The sequence below is a fragment of the Onychostoma macrolepis genome, chromosome 24 (assembly GCF_012432095.1).
Source record: "Onychostoma macrolepis isolate SWU-2019 chromosome 24, ASM1243209v1, whole genome shotgun sequence".
NCBI classification, from domain to species: domain Eukaryota; kingdom Metazoa; phylum Chordata; class Actinopteri; order Cypriniformes; family Cyprinidae; genus Onychostoma; species Onychostoma macrolepis.
The window spans coordinates 27,106,654-27,124,449 of NC_081178.1; the positions used below are offsets into that span (position 1 = coordinate 27,106,654).

The 17,796-nt window shown below is 39.2% G+C and overlaps 1 protein-coding gene across 1 annotated transcript in view; it reads right to left on the reverse strand.

The window, feature by feature from the left end:
* Window positions 1–17,477, reverse strand: part of col15a1a (collagen, type XV, alpha 1a) — a 74,015-nt gene extending 56,538 nt beyond the window's left edge. The window contains 2 exon segments of the mRNA XM_058765596.1: window positions 17,102–17,169; window positions 17,253–17,477. Of these exon segments, the coding sequence (XP_058621579.1) occupies window positions 17,102–17,169; window positions 17,253–17,281 (97 nt within the window). The 5' untranslated portion in view covers window positions 17,282–17,477.
* Between the last annotated feature and the right edge of the window lie 319 nt (window positions 17,478–17,796).

The window sequence follows — 17,796 nt, forward strand, 5'->3', positions numbered from 1 at the left end:
TTATATCTTACAATTATGACTTTTTTTCCCTTGTTTTTCTTGAGTTTAAATTTCGCAATTCAGTTTTTTTTATTTTTGTAATCCTGAATGCTCATAAAAAGTTACTTTTTCAAACAATTCCAGGCTTATATTCAGAGTTTAGAGGTCAGAGGCAATTCTGAGAAAATAAACTCCAACTTGGGAGCAAAAAATCTCTTAAGTGTCAGATGCTGTATAAAGTTGGAATTGTTAAAAAAATACTGAGAAAAAAAGTTGCAATTATCCTTTTTTTTTTTAACCCTCCATAGTCCTGCTATTGGGGCATGTTGTCAGAGAAGGTGTATTTAATTAACTGCATGCAATTTTCTGGGCACTGATGTTTTGAGATATACAGATATACAGTAAAGTGTGACAACTAAACACTCTCTCCTCTACTAATGACTGGGATCATTCATGAATGTCTTGGCTTCACATCAACACAGCGATCAGAGGAACCAGAAACACCACGACCGGCACTTTCTAACTTCTCAACTCAGATTTTACAGCTTTCATCATAGATGCAGATCTAAATGTTTAACATAAATGTTTCATGTTTCATTTGCAAAAGCATGCAAACTTCAAAACATATACTATATGCATGGAGTCCTGATCCTCTGTATTAGTGACTTGATGAAGTTTTTTTTAATGCAGGAAGCAGGAGATTCTGTGTGTGCTCATTGTGACTGATGATGATTGATCATATTTGGCAGAAGATCCTTCTTTTAGCAATACTTCAGCTGTTCTGACCCTTTCCTAAACTACGAAGCATCTCTTGAGTCCACTTGAGTTTCCTCCCAGTTTCTGATGAATCGGCCGCAGGCTGTGAATGAAGACAAAGCAGAAACACACAAGATAACGGGCCGATATCAGCCGCTGAGAAACACAAATACTGCAGATGCTGAGGAGGGGAAGGGAGTGTGTTTATGGTGGCACACGAGGAGATCAGGACCGGAGTATTAGCACACATCTGTTCATTATGTGGATCTGTCACGACTGAGAAATCACTCCATTCAGATCTGTTTATACCCGAGCCAGCGATACTGCACTAATATTAGCACTGTGCAGCGAGAATCCTATCTACTGTTTCTTCTGCTCACCACAACTGCATTTATTTGATCAAAAACACAGTAAAACAGTGAAATATTATTACAGTGTAAAACAGCAGTTTTCTGTGTGAATATGTGTTAAACTGTAATTTATTTCTGTGATGCAGCTGTATTTTCAGCATCATTACTGCAGTCTTCAGTGTCACATGATCTTCAGAAATCATTCTAATATGCTGATTTGCTGCTCAACAAACATTTCTGATTATTATCAATGTTGAAAACATTAATATTGTTTGTGGAAACTGTCATACATTTTATTTTTCAGGATTCTTGATTAAATCCTGATCAGTCAAGAAGTTGTCACACTTTACTGTATAAGTTCAGGAAGAATCCTGAGACAATGTAACAATGTAATTTTTTATATTTAAGGTCACTTTTAATATATTTAATGTGTTGTTCATCCATCGAATCTGTCCCTACATTCTGTAAAAATCCAGCATAACCTCTACCTCAATATCCAAAATATCAAAAAGACTATAGTCATAAACAGCGCTGGGAAAAGTTACTTTTAAAAGTAATGCATTACAATATTGTGTTACTCCCTAAAAAAAGTAACTACTTGTGTTACTTTTTAAATCTGTACCGTAGTGATTCAGGACCACCAGAGCTGTCACTCAATACATGAGAAACACAGTAACTGGTGTTAATTATTTGAAAAAGTAACTCAGATATTTTCTTGTAAATGAAAAAGTAATGCGCTACTTTACTAGTTACTTGAAAAAAGTAATCTGATTACATAACTCCCGTTACTTGTAATACGTTACCCCCCAGCACTGGTCAGAGCATGAACTGTATGGCGTGGTAATACCAGCAATGCCTGTAAAAGAACCTTTATTTTAATAGTGTATTCTTTGACAAATTAAAACTAAAGGTTCTTTGTTGGCATCAATAATTGCATGAAGAACCTTAAAACAATGCATGGAATCTTTTCATCACAAAAAAAAAAAAAAAGGTTCTTCAGATTATTAAAGTGCGTTTCGCAATAAGAAAAATGTTTTTTTAAAGAACTGATCACTGAAAGGATCTTTGGGAAAGATTCACAATTTAAAGCTTCACTTCTCTGTAGTGTTTGAGGTTTGGGCCGGGTCTCTCTCACACTGGTGTTAGCAGCAGACTCGTGCCGGAGTTCAGTCCAGTTCTCCAGGCCAGCGTTTCTCAGGCCGTAACATGAGCTTTCACACAGCTCCTGGATCCACATTCTCCAAACCTGTGCGCCGTCGCCCACAGAACAGGCTTATCCCGTCAGGAGCTCATAAGAGAAGATAAATGCATGAGCGTTTTCATCTCAGCGTCTCGGGTCTGGAAGGAGATCAGGTGACGGTGATATCTCTCAGTCATATCTGATTCTCTGCTCAGCCACCGACACAGTTTCTTCTCATACCATAAGAAAACATTAGTTCTCTTGTCTTGAAAGAGATTTTAGATGAGTTATAGACCTCTAGACCAAAAGAGCTGAGACTTACAGTTTCAGAACGACACTCACATTCACTGCACCAAGTCTCACTGCATTATTCATCTGCATTAACATTCAAAACCTTTTCTTAAAGAAATTGATACGTTCATTCTTCAAAGACACATTAAATTGATCAAAAGTGACAGTGAAGACATTTATAATGTGACAAATAATGTTCCTATTTCAAATAAATACTGTTCTTTTGAACTTTCTATTCATCTGTGAATCCTGAAAAATAAAATGTGTCACAGTTTCCACAAAAATATTGTGCAGCACGACTGTTTTCAACATTGATAATAATCAGAAATGTTTGTTGAGCAGCAAATCAGCATATTAGAATGATTTCTGAAGATCATGTGACACTGAAGACTGCAGTAATGATGCTGAAAATAATATTTCACTGTTTTTACTGTGTTTTACTGTAGTGATAACTGTAGGCTTACTGTAAATAAGTGCAGAGGAAATCATGGAAAGTCAGAGGAAGGTTGAGTTTTCTGCCATGTAAGGTCAGAGAGTGCTGTGATTCTCTCAGCGCACATACACACAGATCAATAAAAACATGACAGACGACACGAAACCGACTCGTCTTGTCTGATGGACTCAGCGGCTGCGTTCGGTGTGTTTGGTGGCAAACATCAGCGACTCGACGGCCGACAGCTGTGTTTAAGCAGCTGAGAGACTCGACCCATCGGCCCAAAATCCACGCTTTCAGACCAAAGCCTTTAAGAGCCAGTGTGAAGCTTTCCAAAGGAGCAGGAAGAGGAGAAAAAGAAACTGAAAAGAATAATGGAAGGAAAATGGGAACTGCTTGAGATCTTGCGTAACATTAGTGTAGGAACGACAGCTTTCGGGAAAGTTCCTGCCCCTCGTGAAAATTCATTCCAACATGCTCGTAAAAGTATTAATAGTTGAGTGCTGATAAACTCATCAATGCTGTCCTAAAGCGCTCTATGAAACTGGCCTGAATCCTAATAATATAAACTCAAGCAGACGTTTTATATTCCTGTCAAGACATCAGTGATGAATGAGACGAGAAGCTTCATCTGGCAGTGAAGCATCATTCTTTAGATGCTCTTTATGAAGAATCCTGCCGTCACGTCCTCACACACACACACACACACACATCTGCCTGCTGTTCCCAAACCACACACACACCTCACGGAGAGAGCCAACACGATCCAGACACACTTCTGTCCGCGTGATTATGATTCAGATGATAAAACTCTCGTCTTCTGCTGCAAAGCCAACATAAACACAGCACACTTCTGCAGGGACGCGCTATATAATGCTACTGTACTGATTAAAAATCAATTAATAATGCTCTATAATAACAATCCAGTCGCAGTGGAAATCAAGGTCTCATATAGTGGAAATGAGTAAATTAATATTTAAACAATACTTTTACAACTATTCAAGGAAACGTTCATCAAGAAACAAATGATTCGCTTTTTAACCCTCTGATGCATGATGTCTCTATATCAGCGGGTCTTTAAAGGCTTTTTAACCTCAGGTTATGCTTATTTTCTGTTGCAATAAAGAGATGTGACTCTCAAAATACATCATTTTGGGTGAATAATGCTCTCTCAGTCATACTGATCAATATTGTATATTTAATTTGAAGTTCTCATTTCACCCATTCTTGCATTAAGATTACCTTTGTCATCATCGAACACTCATTTAATGTTTAAAAACACATCTAAGGTTTCATTTCAAAATGATCAAAATCCAAATATCCACTTTGTTACTTTGTTATAACTGTGTGATTTTTAATTGTACTTGTAGCATTTATTTAAACAATAAAAAAAAAAGTAAAATCAGTCATGACATGTCATAATAGTCTTTAGTCAGTATGGGAAGATCTGATCACTCAGAGATGAGCCGACTGCAGAACTGAGGAACATCAGCGCTCCGTAATGAAGCCACTTAAACATCTGCTTACACACACACACACACACATGCTCACACAGTAGAAGCATCTCGGAGGGTCTCTGAGGAGCAGTAAGTCACAGCGCAGGGTTTGATTGAGTATCTGAGTGTGTTGGGAGGGTTACTCAAGAGCTTCTCAATCACAAACAGCTTTTGTGAGGCTCATTTTCCACATCACTGAACCTGCGCTCCTCCGTTCTCGCTCCGACTCAAGCGCAGATGACCAGCTTCAAACGCCTCTTAAATTCACAAGCTCCATCTGCTTCTGGACTTTAATGCTTTTCCAGATTACAGCTACAGTAAGTGGACTGACGCATGTGAGCACACATTTACAGGATTCTGGGAACATTTCACAGGAAAACGCATGACCTGCTCCACCAATCCAGCTTCAGAGTCATTTCACTAATTCAGGACTCACACATTGTGACCTAATTATTATATATCAAATATATATCTAATTCTTCATGAATTCACTAACAGCTGCTGGTGTAATAGCAGGCGTGAGCACAGCAGCTAAGACTGAGCTGAGAGCGGCTCATGAATCTGTATGTTCAGTGTTTAATGGGAAACCCTTAACTTGTGCTTGAACTCCACGTGTGCATCCACACATAAATCAGACCATCCAGCCATATAAATCTGAACCTGAGGCTCTACAAATGATCTGGAAAGCTTTCTGACAGGTTTGTGGCAGTCGGACGACTTTCTCTGCTTATATATGACTTATGAGGCTTTACAGCACAAAACTTCAGGAAAAATACAACTGGAGCGTTCATGGCACATTTTTCATTAGCTTTTCATAGAGGAAGAGCTTTACAGGAAACAATATGGTTTAAAAAATGCTGGATCTGCAGAGTTTGAGTATCTTGAAATGAAAAACAACTTAGTTTGCAACTCTCAGCTGGTTAAATCTAGAGTTCAGCTGTTTTAGTTATAGCAGACCACCTGGTTTGACCAGTCCAAAGCCCTAAAACTAGCGTCTGAAACCCTGTGATTTGCTGAAAGATTTCAAATCATAGTCATAGCAAACACAAAACCCAGCTCAACTCAAACTATCAGACCGAAGCCTGCTGCGGCTCTTCTCTCGCTCCTCAGATTCACTGAATCCTGTAAATCCTCCTCTATCTGCTCATCACAGCTGCTTCTCCAAGCTCGCACGGCTAACTTTGTTTTCTTTAATACTCTTTATACTCTTTGAAAAGCAACAAGCAGTTTTAGTTTCTGTTCTAGATAACTATAATAACCTGCATTCAAGACATGATATTTTCTATATAATGTAAGTGAATGAGGACCGAAGCGTTCAAGCTTCATAAAGGACATAAAAGCACCATAAGTATCATAAAAGTGGCTCATGCGACTTGTGCACTATATTACAAGTCTTCTAAAGTCAAATATAAGTCATTATTCACTGATAATGTCCTCTGCTGTGAGCAACTGTGATTCAACCCAATCAGTGGAATGTGAATCAGTGAATCAGTAGATCGGTGAATCAGTGAATCAGTAGATCGGTGAATCAGTGGATTGGTGAATCGGTGGATCAGTGAATCAGTGAATCAGTAGATCGGTGAATCAGTGGATTGGTGAATCGGTGGATCAGTGAATCAGTGGATCAGTAGATCGGTGAATCAGTGGATTGGTGAATCGGTGGATCAGTGAATCAGTGAATCAGTAGATCGGTGAATCAGTGGATTGGTGAATCGGTGGATCAGTGAATCAGTGGATCGGTGGATCAGTGAATCAGTAGATCGGTGAATCAGTGGATTGGTGAATCGGTGGATCAGTGAATCAGTGAATCAGTAGATCGGTGAATCAGTGGATTGGTGAATCGGTGGATCAGTGAATCAGTGGATCAGTAGATCGGTGAATCAGTGGATTGGTGAATCGGTGGATCAGTGAATCAGTGGATCGGTGGATCAGTGAATCAGTGAATCAGTAGATCAGTGAATCAGTAGATCGGTGAATCAGTGGATTGGTGAATCGGTGGATCAGTGAATCAGTGAATCAGTAGATCGGTGAATCAGTGGATTGGTGAATCGGTGGATCAGTGAATCAGTGGATCGGTGGATCAGTGAATCAGTGGATCGGTGAATCAGAGGATCAGTGAATCAGTGGATTGGTGAATCGGTGGATCAGTGAATCAGTGGATCGGTGGATCAGTGAATCAGTGGATCGGTGAATCAGAGGATCAGTGAATCAGTTAATCAGTGAATCAGAGGATCAGTGAATCAGTGAATCGGTGGATCGGTGGATCAGTGAATCAATGGATTAGTGAATTGGTGGATCGGTGGATCGGTGAATCAGTGAATCAGTGAATCAGTGGATCGGTGGATCGGTGAATCAGAGGATCAGTGAATCAGTTAATCAGTGGATTAGTGAATTGGTGAATCAGTGGATCTGTGTGTTGAACTTAAGACCTAGATCAACCTGATTCATGAACAAATCATTTAGAATGGTTTTGTGGCCTGAATCAGCAGATCATCAGACTCAAAAACAATTTGTTCACAAATCAGACATAAACGCTTCTCTCAAAAACGCTTCTCACTGGCTTGTTTTTGTCTTCATGGTGCGTTTTGATCATTTCAGAACTTGACAAACTCAGTTCTTATTCACTGTGGTGACATTAAAAGAATCAGCAGAATACAGAACTGCTAAAGAACATGATAAATGACCATTCTTCTTATCAAAATTTTTAGCTTACGCCACAAAAACAGTGGAACATTTGACCAAGATAATCAAAGCGCTGAAACATCGTGAGCTGCCATCACAAACACGAGCCTCGCGAGGACGAGGATATTTGATTAATGAAGCTTCATCTGCTCTGATCCAGCCAAACGCTTACATAAACACTGCCGCTCTCCAGTAGCGCTCTTCTGTGCTTAGCTCAACTGAAAACACATCCCTGCATTTAATATGCTGTTTTTACATGAAGCCATTCAAGCCCGATACAACTCAGCATATTAGCTTATTAAAGAAATCACATTTAGGAGAGGAAATTGCCTTGGCATGAGCATAAATCAGCATCGCTGGAGGTTATTACAGATTGCACATCCAGACAGCTTCAACCAATCAAAGAGTGTTCAGAAAGCGATCTGTCTGTTCATTTTCTCAGACTCACAGAGGCTTTTATTGCTCTTTCTCTCAGTCTGAGCTCCTCCAGGAGCCTGGGAACTTTCTGAAGATGCTCTTTGATTTGTCCTCTAGTCTCCACTTCCGGAGGCCCAAAGCGTCCCTTATGAAAGACCTACTGTCTCTTTTACTTTTATTGGGCCACAACAGCATGTCGGATCTGAATCAGTAAATTTCCCCTGAGCAGATCAGCCAGGAACCTCTTGAAAAGGAGGAGGCCATATGTTTTGACAGTAGCTGTTCAGATCTTCAACTCCACAATTGCTGGATTGAAGCGGCCAATCTGGTGCATAATTTGGACCACCCACAACAACTATAAACATTACAGTTGCTTTCCAAATCAGCTATACGGATTCACCTTCTGAGCTTCTGCAGACAGGTCTGAATTTGAGAATGATGTGGAATTAGAGTCAGTTTGAGATTCGTCTTTCAATTTTGAAGCTGGAATGAAAATTATAAAGAAGTTTTCATTTTAAGTCATAAATTATGAGAAAAATAAATGTATTTTTCTACTTTAATGTGCAAAGTGCTGCTGTTTTGAAAAAAGCCTCTCAGTTTGGAAACTACGAGCTTATATCATGAATCAAATTGCTGAATTCTGGTTAAATGAATGAATGTAAATATACTGTCAGGACCACAGCATCAATATAATCATTACTATTGTGTTTAAAATACACAACCATTCAAAACTTTTGGGTCAGTATGATTTGTTATACTAGAAATTAATACTTTTATTGATCAAGGATGCACCTTTTGGACTTTCTATTCATCTGTGAATCCTGAAAAATAAAATGTGTCACGGTTTCCACAAAAATATTGGTCAGCCCAACTGATAATATTGATAATAATCAGAAATGTTTGTTGAGCAGTAAATCAGCATATTAGAATGATTTCTGAAGATCATGTGACACTGAAGACTGCAGTAATGATGCTGAAAATACAGCTGCATCACAGAAATACATTACAGTTTAACAGATATTCACACAGAAAACAGCTGTTTTACACTGTAATAATATTTCACAGTTTGACTGTATTTTTGCACAAATATATGCAGCCTTGGTGAGCAGAACCGACCCCAAATGTTTGAACGACACAACATTAATGTCCAACACATCAAGTTCTAAGTCAAAACAGCAGAACAATTCATGCTGATGTCGTCAGCTCAATAAAGCGGTTTTCTTCCCCAAGGGTGCATGTCGATTTGGTCTCACAGGACACAATAAAGCTTTGTAAACAATGTCATTAACATTGCATGGTGATGTGTTGTTCCGCACACATTAAATCCTGGACAATTATGAACTGACAGGCATTTCTCCTGGGTGTTGGACTCTAACAGCCAAAGCTGGCCACAGACCCAGCGTCATCATCTCAGAACCGAAGCCGATCACCGGAGGACAGCCTGGACTTTGATTGGGTGATCTGCTAATTAACTCACAGCAGAACCAGCTGAATGTGCAGATTTTATGACGCTGGCCGGAATGCACTGTGCCTCATGAGAATGAGATGTTTGAGCTGCTCTTGCAGGACTTTCCTCTGTGTGTATTAGAGCCGAATCAGCCGTGCATCGGAGAGCGTGTTTAGCGCTGTGTGTTCGTGAGCTGTACACGGTCTGATCCACACACACAGAAATTCACTGTATCTTAAATACCAAAGGAAGCTGCAGTGGGTTTCTCCATTAAGCTTTTACCAGCCTAATCAAGATAGCAGGAAAGCCGTGATTAGCAGCTCAAATGATGTTTGGGTTTGCAGAGAGAGCTACTGGAGAGTTCAGATTTGCCCGGTTGAGAAACATTATCAGGCCGCTGATGTCCTGCAGGGAATTACAGTGATCTGAGCATCTAACGGTTTTTCGCTGGTCTCTTCTTGCCCAAGTAACCAGATCTTGGCCAGAATATGACCTTATGCTGATTAGTCAAAGATCTGGCAGCAAGAGACTTCAACTTAGCTTAGTTTTTATTCAAACGAGAGGTCACATAAAATTGAAACGAAGCAGAACTAAATCATTTTCTGAAAGTAATCCAATGAAGGGAACACCCATGATTAAATCTGCATGTTCTGTGGTAATTCACTAAGAATGAAATGTGTCTTTTGAAAATTGGACATGATGTCCAAGTTGTTTTAATCACCGATTCAGTAAGGAAATCAGCTAATAGTGCTAACACATGTCAAATGAACACAAACGTTTGTGAATCATCTCTGATCGGACTAGTTTCAACAGAAAGGAGAGATGTTCATGCTGAAAACTATTTTACGAGGTGATGATTTCATGCTCACGCTGTGAATCGTACAGAAAGGTACAATTTTTGTAAAATAAGTAAGAATCAAGGTCCACTGCTAAACCTAATCATCACTGAGGTGTATGCAGATCATACAAATTCATATTAGCCACTGATTTGCCAATATGTAAAATAGTTATGAACTGCCATGAGATTGTATTGGTATTTCTCAAGACTGAAATTCACAAAAAATATATTTTTATTAATGTAATGCATGATTGCATGCAATTAGAGATGCTAGAAACCCTCAATATTCACCATCAAAAACATTTACACAAGAAATCATGCTCTCATCTGTTCACACTATGATTAAACGTTCCCTGTAATTCATTTCACTTCCGTCACCTAACAGCTCTAGAAATGCCAGCTTTTATTGCGTTTTTCACCGGTGTGATTTGAAGGATGTATGGATATACATCTGGAGGCAGGAAGGTCATATCCTGTCTTTGTTGGCAACGTTAAAAACATTTACACCCCTGTTCTATTGTCCAGAGCTGACAAGAACTTTCCACTTACTCATTTCAGCCAAACTACATGAGAAAAGCACAACAACAGTCATGAATTCCATATGTGTGAGTTTAAAACCGCTGCTGATGAAGCTAGCCTAATTCACTGATAATGACACTAATCACAGCAAACCAGCCAACACAGGCCCAAAATGTGCATCTACACACATTCCCACAAAAACTCCAGAAACACACATAAACGTGTAGAGATCGCTGCAGTTTCCAGCTGAAATGAACACTAGTGGCAGTAAAACACCAAGAACTTTTATCCCTAGCATTTACACAAACTATGATTACAGTGGCAGATTATTGATCAACTATGTTATGAGCTCAAAACACTTTTATCAGAGTGCATGAATTGTAAATAATATATTTTGATGTTTGCATCACATAAGCAGCTTTATATGTTTGACTTTTCTGATGTAGTAAACGTGCTCATTAGCGCACCCGGTACAGCATCACACCTGTGAAGCGCTCAGGTACGAGTCCGTTTAACATGAGTCACAATAAAAGAGCTCTTTTTTAGATATGCCTGGTATATTTTTTCAATGGGTCTGGATTGAAATAAATTTCTCGCTACACAAACTCAAGCATTTTGATGTCTGAGTCAGAGCTTAAGATTTCAATAATCAGCTAGAAAGACATATTACAATTTATTAGTACTCTTCCAATATAGTGTTTATATATTGTCTCTCGAATAAAAAAACCCATAAGAAAAAAACAAAACATGTTTTCAGCTATCTATATTTTCCAAAGGTCAGAGATCAGTGGGGAGTCTGTATGTCAAATGCAAACAATTAGGCTGAATACAATGGGAATGTGTTTTTTTATTAAGGCCATGGAACCATCCAGTCATGCTTTCCTGTTGTGGTTTGTGTCTCATGGACATTTCATTCGTGTTATTCCTTCTCTCCAGTCAGACTTCCCTGCCCGGATGGCAAAAATAATCCTCTGTTTGAACATTCCTGTTGTGATGACATAATAGGAAAAGGATAGGTAGGTACGAGTGCAAACACTCTCCATCAGCCTCTAACTGCTATTTTAACCTTTTCATGCTCTTTGGAAATATGAGCACTTAAACCTCAGCTGTAAGGGAGCGGGGAGGAAGGTAGTGTATGTAATATATATGTGTGTTATGAAGTGCTCTTGCTATATCTTCACTGTGATGTATACAGCAGGAGCAGCTCTGAGCAGATAGTTTGGCCCAGGGTAGAGAGCGGCTCTCGGATCGTGTGTGTTGATATTAAGCATACTGGAGATGGTACAGGCCTCTCAAGACGGAGGACTGGATTGCATTGCTCAGCTGTTATTCTGATTGCACAATGACAAAAGATAAACAGGCCTCATTTGACTTCTTGGCCTGTATGGAAACAGTGGCTGTGTGCATAACACTGCTTAATATGGTCATCCCGTTCTTTAATTGTTTAGAAGAGTGGAAACCACATTCTACAACCAAAAATCACTCCAGAAACATTAGGGTTCCATAACATTTTGCATGAATAATAAAATAAATAAATAAAAATACTTATTATGGCCATATTTATATATACAGTATACACTCACAAAATTTGAGTCAAAATTGTGCAGCCCTACAAACAAGCACAGCAAAAATAAAGCTTTTTTTTTATTATTATTATTATTTTATTTCTTTTCAGAAAAAATGATAATTTGATTTTTTTTTTAATCGTCCAATATTAGATTTTTTACAAATTAATTAATTAATTAAAATATTTAATTTTTCATGCTTAGTTTTTTACATTTAGATCACCTTTATCATCATCTTATGCTCATTTAACAATAAACAGGTTTCCATCCATGTTTCTTGTTCACAGCTGGTCACTGGTTATCATCACTATGTAAAGCATTATCATTTCAGGAGTGCTTTACACTGCTTTACACACACATTGAAGGATTCAGATTAGAGGATTCACTTCATACTGTCAGTGTGTACGTGGCCAATATGTTTCTACAAGCAGCTCGCAAACATCATAGCGCAGGGGTGTCAAGCTCGGTTCCTGGAGGGCCGGAGCCCTGCAGAGTTTAGATGCAACCCTAATTAAACACACCTGATCCAGCTAATCAAGTCACTTAGGCTTGTTTAAAAACTAGATGGTGTGTGTGTTGGAGCTAAACTCTGCAGGTCTGCGGCCCTCCAGGAACTGAGCTTGACACCCCTGTCATAGTAGATCTGGGTAAATCAAGCTGTAATAAAAGTGCTGTTTTAATAGAATCAAACAGCCATTAACATCAGAAGACCCTTCACAATGAGAAAAACTAAACTCTGCGGTTAAAGCAGTAGAACATGCCACTGTTTCCTCCAAAACAGAATTAGCATCTCCCTCAACGAGTCTCCTGTTCTCCGGGCCAGCGAGGGAAAAGATGAGACGTCTTTTTACCATTCTTGTTTGGACACTCTTGCACATTTCCTTTGATGGAGTTTTATCCGTAGCCTAATATTTTCCAGAAATTGGAGACAGACGTGTCAGAGCAGAGGAAGAAAAATCTTCTCACACTGTCAATCCATTAATATCACGGTGTTCAATGCTGGAGTGTGTCATAATAATACATTCCTGCACAGCAACAACTGCATTATGCAACAGACTCACACACACACATCTGATTAGTGTGAAACACACCCAGACAAAACACTGTAACAAACAGAGCACGTCAATCTGAGCGGTCCTGTCAGTATTCACAGTGTTGGCCTTCACACTGTATGTCTTGCTGAAGTCCGTCTGTGATAAATGAAAGAGAAGAGCAGACACGGTGGTCTCTGGCCGCTCATATATTGTTGGATTTAAGCCAGCGCGAGGAGGAAGCGCTTTATATACACTTGATAAATTGTGAGGAAGAAGAGAGCAAATATATATAAACATATAAACATGTAAGTATATAATAAAGTGTATTGTATATACTCAAATAGCTGATACTGTTAACAGATGGTGAACTCTCTTCTTCAGATGTCTAAGGAACATTGTAAAGACAAAGAATAGGAGGAAGTCTTTTTTATGATACGCTAACAGATGAGCAGGTGAATTACTTTCCCCTCCGCCGCATTAAAGCCTCAGAAGATCCCGAAACTAATGTGATTGTACGACTGTCAAACCTCAGAAAACCACAGCTAGAATTTACACAAGAATAGAAACGCTACACGAAACGGTGCTATTTCATCATGTCGAGTGAAAATTTACAGTGACCACAGAAATTACATAAAACAATTTCATTTACATCATTTACTGAACACCATTAGAAACTAACAAATTAGGTCAGATTATATTATTAGACTGGTTTATTAATCTCAATAACTCCTCGCATAGTATAGCATGCTTTCTGGATACCTCCACAGCTACCAGACTCTTAAAATGAAAGGGACTCGACTGGCATTGATGCTTTCATGAAGCGTTTCCACTGCACAAAACATTCTTGAGATTCTTTCAAATGTTCTTCACACTAACAAAAATGTGTTCTTTTAAGAACTGTTCACTGAAAGGTTCTTCGGGGAAACAAAAATGGTTCTGGCATTGCTGCAAAATCCCTATTCCGAACCTTTATTTTTAAGAGAAACTCCTCAACAACGCTCAACGTTTCAAAGGTTTGAAGACAATTCTTCACCAGTAGGATTCATAACAAAAGGCCGGCCTCCATTCCTGTGGTTAATACAACGGTCAGCGTCCACGTTAGGACTGCTTCCGAAGGTAAGGAGAAAAGTAACTGTAATACAAACTAAACAAGAGCAGAGCGACCAGATCTACCGGAAATCAAAGCCCTGGAGAACCTGCTAAAACTCTGAACACTGAGCCAATGCTGGGTCAGTGAAATACAACGTCCTCAACCGTGTGGAAAAAGGTGTTTGAGTCCAGGTAGATTTCACATTTAACTGCCACTTTACACAGAAAAACTGAATCTGAAAAAACACAAGCTTAAACTCCGAGGTCAGCTGAACTGTGTGGACCTCCAGCAGTGAAGACCGAACGTGTTAAAGATGTGAAGCTCGTGCATCAAACAAACATCAGATTTAGAAAAGCAGCTGCTCTTTGGCCGGTTTCTGTGGAAACAGCTCTATTCCTTTGTGTTTACAGCTGGGGCTGGAAATATTTGTCCCGAATCAGTCGTCTGGGCAGAGCCGGCCGAGCGCTTCACAATCATCTATCATCATATATTACAGGAGCTCTGGTGAAATCTGAAATCTGTGGGAGGAACATCACACTCGTTCCTTCAGCTTAAAGGAATAGTTCACCTAAAAACTAAACTTCTGTTCATTTCCGCACCCTCATTTACAGCAGGATTTCTGTCCATGCAATGAAAGTCAACGGGGTCCAAAACAAATCACTCTGGAGATGAACATTCAGAAGCTTCTCTCCTGCATTCGGTGAACTGTGTCAAACATCAGCTGATTTCCGAGCAGAGAAACCGCAGTGTTATTGAAGCCCGTTAATAACAGCCAAGCCATTCCTCAAAACATATTAACTTCATTATTAACATAAAACAAGGTCAAGAATGCGATCCTTTGGCACGGGTCCCGTTTGGGCCGAGTATGAACAGCTCTGCGTTATTTTACAGATGGAACACAATACCGCTTTTGTGGACATGATGTCATCCTTAGGGAAGATTACTCGCGCTCCGCCGCTTGACATCACGCCAGTTTGACCGAACGGAGTCACGGTGCCAACTATCTGTCATTATGAGGGTAATTGAGGTAAAGAAATGGGGTTTATCCCTCTATGACCACCTTCTGTGACCTTGAGCTCCCTCGCCAAACTATGAGCCTCACCTGGAGACAGTCTTGAAACTACCAAGGAAAAACTATAGCAAGTATGGGCATAAATTAATAAATCATGTTGCAGCAACAGTTCATTGGGTTCTGCAGTGTGAGCGCTCATCATCATCATCATCATCATCATCATCATCATCATCATCATCACGCCCATCTGAGCTCAATCTGATTCATTCATTCATTCACCTGTCTGTTATGAGCATTTATGAGTCTCGTTTCACCCTGAAGGGTTTTATTTTTTAATAATGACAAGAATATCACACTATTGCACACTAAATACATGCACATGAAACCTTGACTTGTAGATGTACTCTTAAAGGCACGAGGTGTGGTCAGTAAAAGCTCTTTTGCATTCACTAGCAAAGCCCCTGATAAACTCTGTTTGTTTGAGATTTTTTGTGTGTGTGTGAGTAAATGACTTTTTTCGGTCAAGAGAATGCAAGTAAACACAATTTTTCCTCCCATCTAATTTATTTTCTTCCACCATGTTCCCTTCGTTGCTCCGTAGATTTTAAATGAATCTTAAATGTAGATTACATTAAAGCTTACAGAAACTCTGCAAAATTGAAAACTATGTTAAAATAGTTTGGTTGTTTGTAATACAGATTACCGCAGGAATAAAACAGATTACCGCAGACTCATTTATGCGAATCAGTTCAGTCGAAGTTCATTTGTAAGAATCGGTTCTGAACAGATCGCGGTACTTTGACGTCATACGCCGATCATCTCGAACAAGCCTCATGACGTCGAGTTCACACGCTCTAAAACAGCGAATAAAGCTGTGTGAAATCACATTTCGTGGTTTTTTTCCCCAATTATATTTAATTCGTATGTGTGTTTTGTAAATTTATACGTGTTACAGCCATGATTACAGTTTTTTTCAGCTGTTTACACACAAAATCTTTCCTTGTCACACAGTTTCTGAAAGCTGTCACTCAAACAGCAGAAGCACACACCAAACCTACAAAACCACACACTAATTATCAGTTTTCAATTTCATAAAACACTTTTTGCACACATCTACACAACTACACACACGCTTGATGTGTTTCTTTTCCTTTCTGTGTAATACTGTATTCACAACCACAAATGCTTACAGTAAAACAAGTTTGCTTTCAATCTTTCTTTGGTGTTTACCGTGAATTTTCTCAACATTTCTCTGCCAATTATTTTTAATGTTGAACAGAAATGCACACAGGAGCTCATGAAAAAAACAGCTTTAGGTTTTGAATATCTGCGTGTATATGATATATTCAACAATATAATATTAAGGCAAATGTTTGCTTTTGAGATGTGTTTGTTATATTTTGAATGCAGTGCTTTATTTTGCAAGAGATGTGAGGCATTTTACATTTTGTGTGCAATTCTTGGATTTGTGTGTAAAGTTTTGAAAATGTGTGCAAGCAGCTGAAAAAACACCTAATATTATAAGAACAATCATTTAGAAATTAAATATAATTAGCTTTTACAATAGGCTACTAAAATTAATTTACATCTCTCAGCTAGAGACAATTTTTTTGCGACTAATAAAATGCTGTTGTTTATTAAAATCAACTCCTTTTCATTAACAGGACAAATCTGTCTTAAAATCAGCTCATAAACACATCTCCAGCGCGTGTCACATTTCTGCTAAACTGTTATTAAAGTAACTTACTTTTCGCTCCATCTGTCACACTTCAAGGTTCACTCCCAAATCTCTTATTAGTCCTCATAAATACCAAAATCTCACGACCAAAACAACGCCACGATGCGACTCACGCGTCGATTCCCGGTGAGTTGACTCGCGAACCGATTCAGCTGCGAACCGATTCAAAAGAATCGGACACCCCACCTCTAACTGTATTCTCTGCATTTAATATAAACGTGTAAAGCATAAAAACGCGTCTGATTTGCTTCTCTAAAACATGTAAGTGGCATACCTGACTCAAAGTGCTGGAAGGCAACCCCAGAAGAACAGAAGCACACAGTAATGAAAGTCCAGACTCTGCTGAGGAGAAATAAAGATGAGGAGAGATGTTTCTGAGAAGCAAATGAATGAAATATGTAAGCGCAGGTCAGAAGTTGAGTCACCTCAGCACTGGCTCTCTCGCTGACCCCATGTCTCGCAGCTGTCCTGTGCTCGGTCTGTCAGAGAGACTCTTCTCCTCCTCACACTCCTCTCCTCTCCTGATCCAGCAGCTCCACGTGAACAAAGGCAGTCTCAGTTCATCCAGACTCACTCAAACACTGAAATACGACTCCGAGCTGTAGCTCCCACCTCCTCAGCTCTACACACTCAGATGCAAACCCCTCACCTCACAAACACCAGCTCATCAGCTCTGTGTCCATGCTCTCCTCGCATTAGATCAGACTGCATGATTCTACAGCTTGCTTGAATGCAATCTACTGTATATATGAAGTCTGCATAAGACCAGGCTAATGAACAAGCAGTTTATTTGTGCATCTATTAGAAGAGATATAGATATAATGTGCAGTAGTCCTGAAATGAAACAACAGTGAATGGATGTCATTGCATTGGTTAATAAAATATTAAACCAACAAATGCTGCAAGAACTTTTCTCAGAACTCACTCTCAGATTTATTTATTTTTTTTCTGACTAGCCTATTTTCTTTT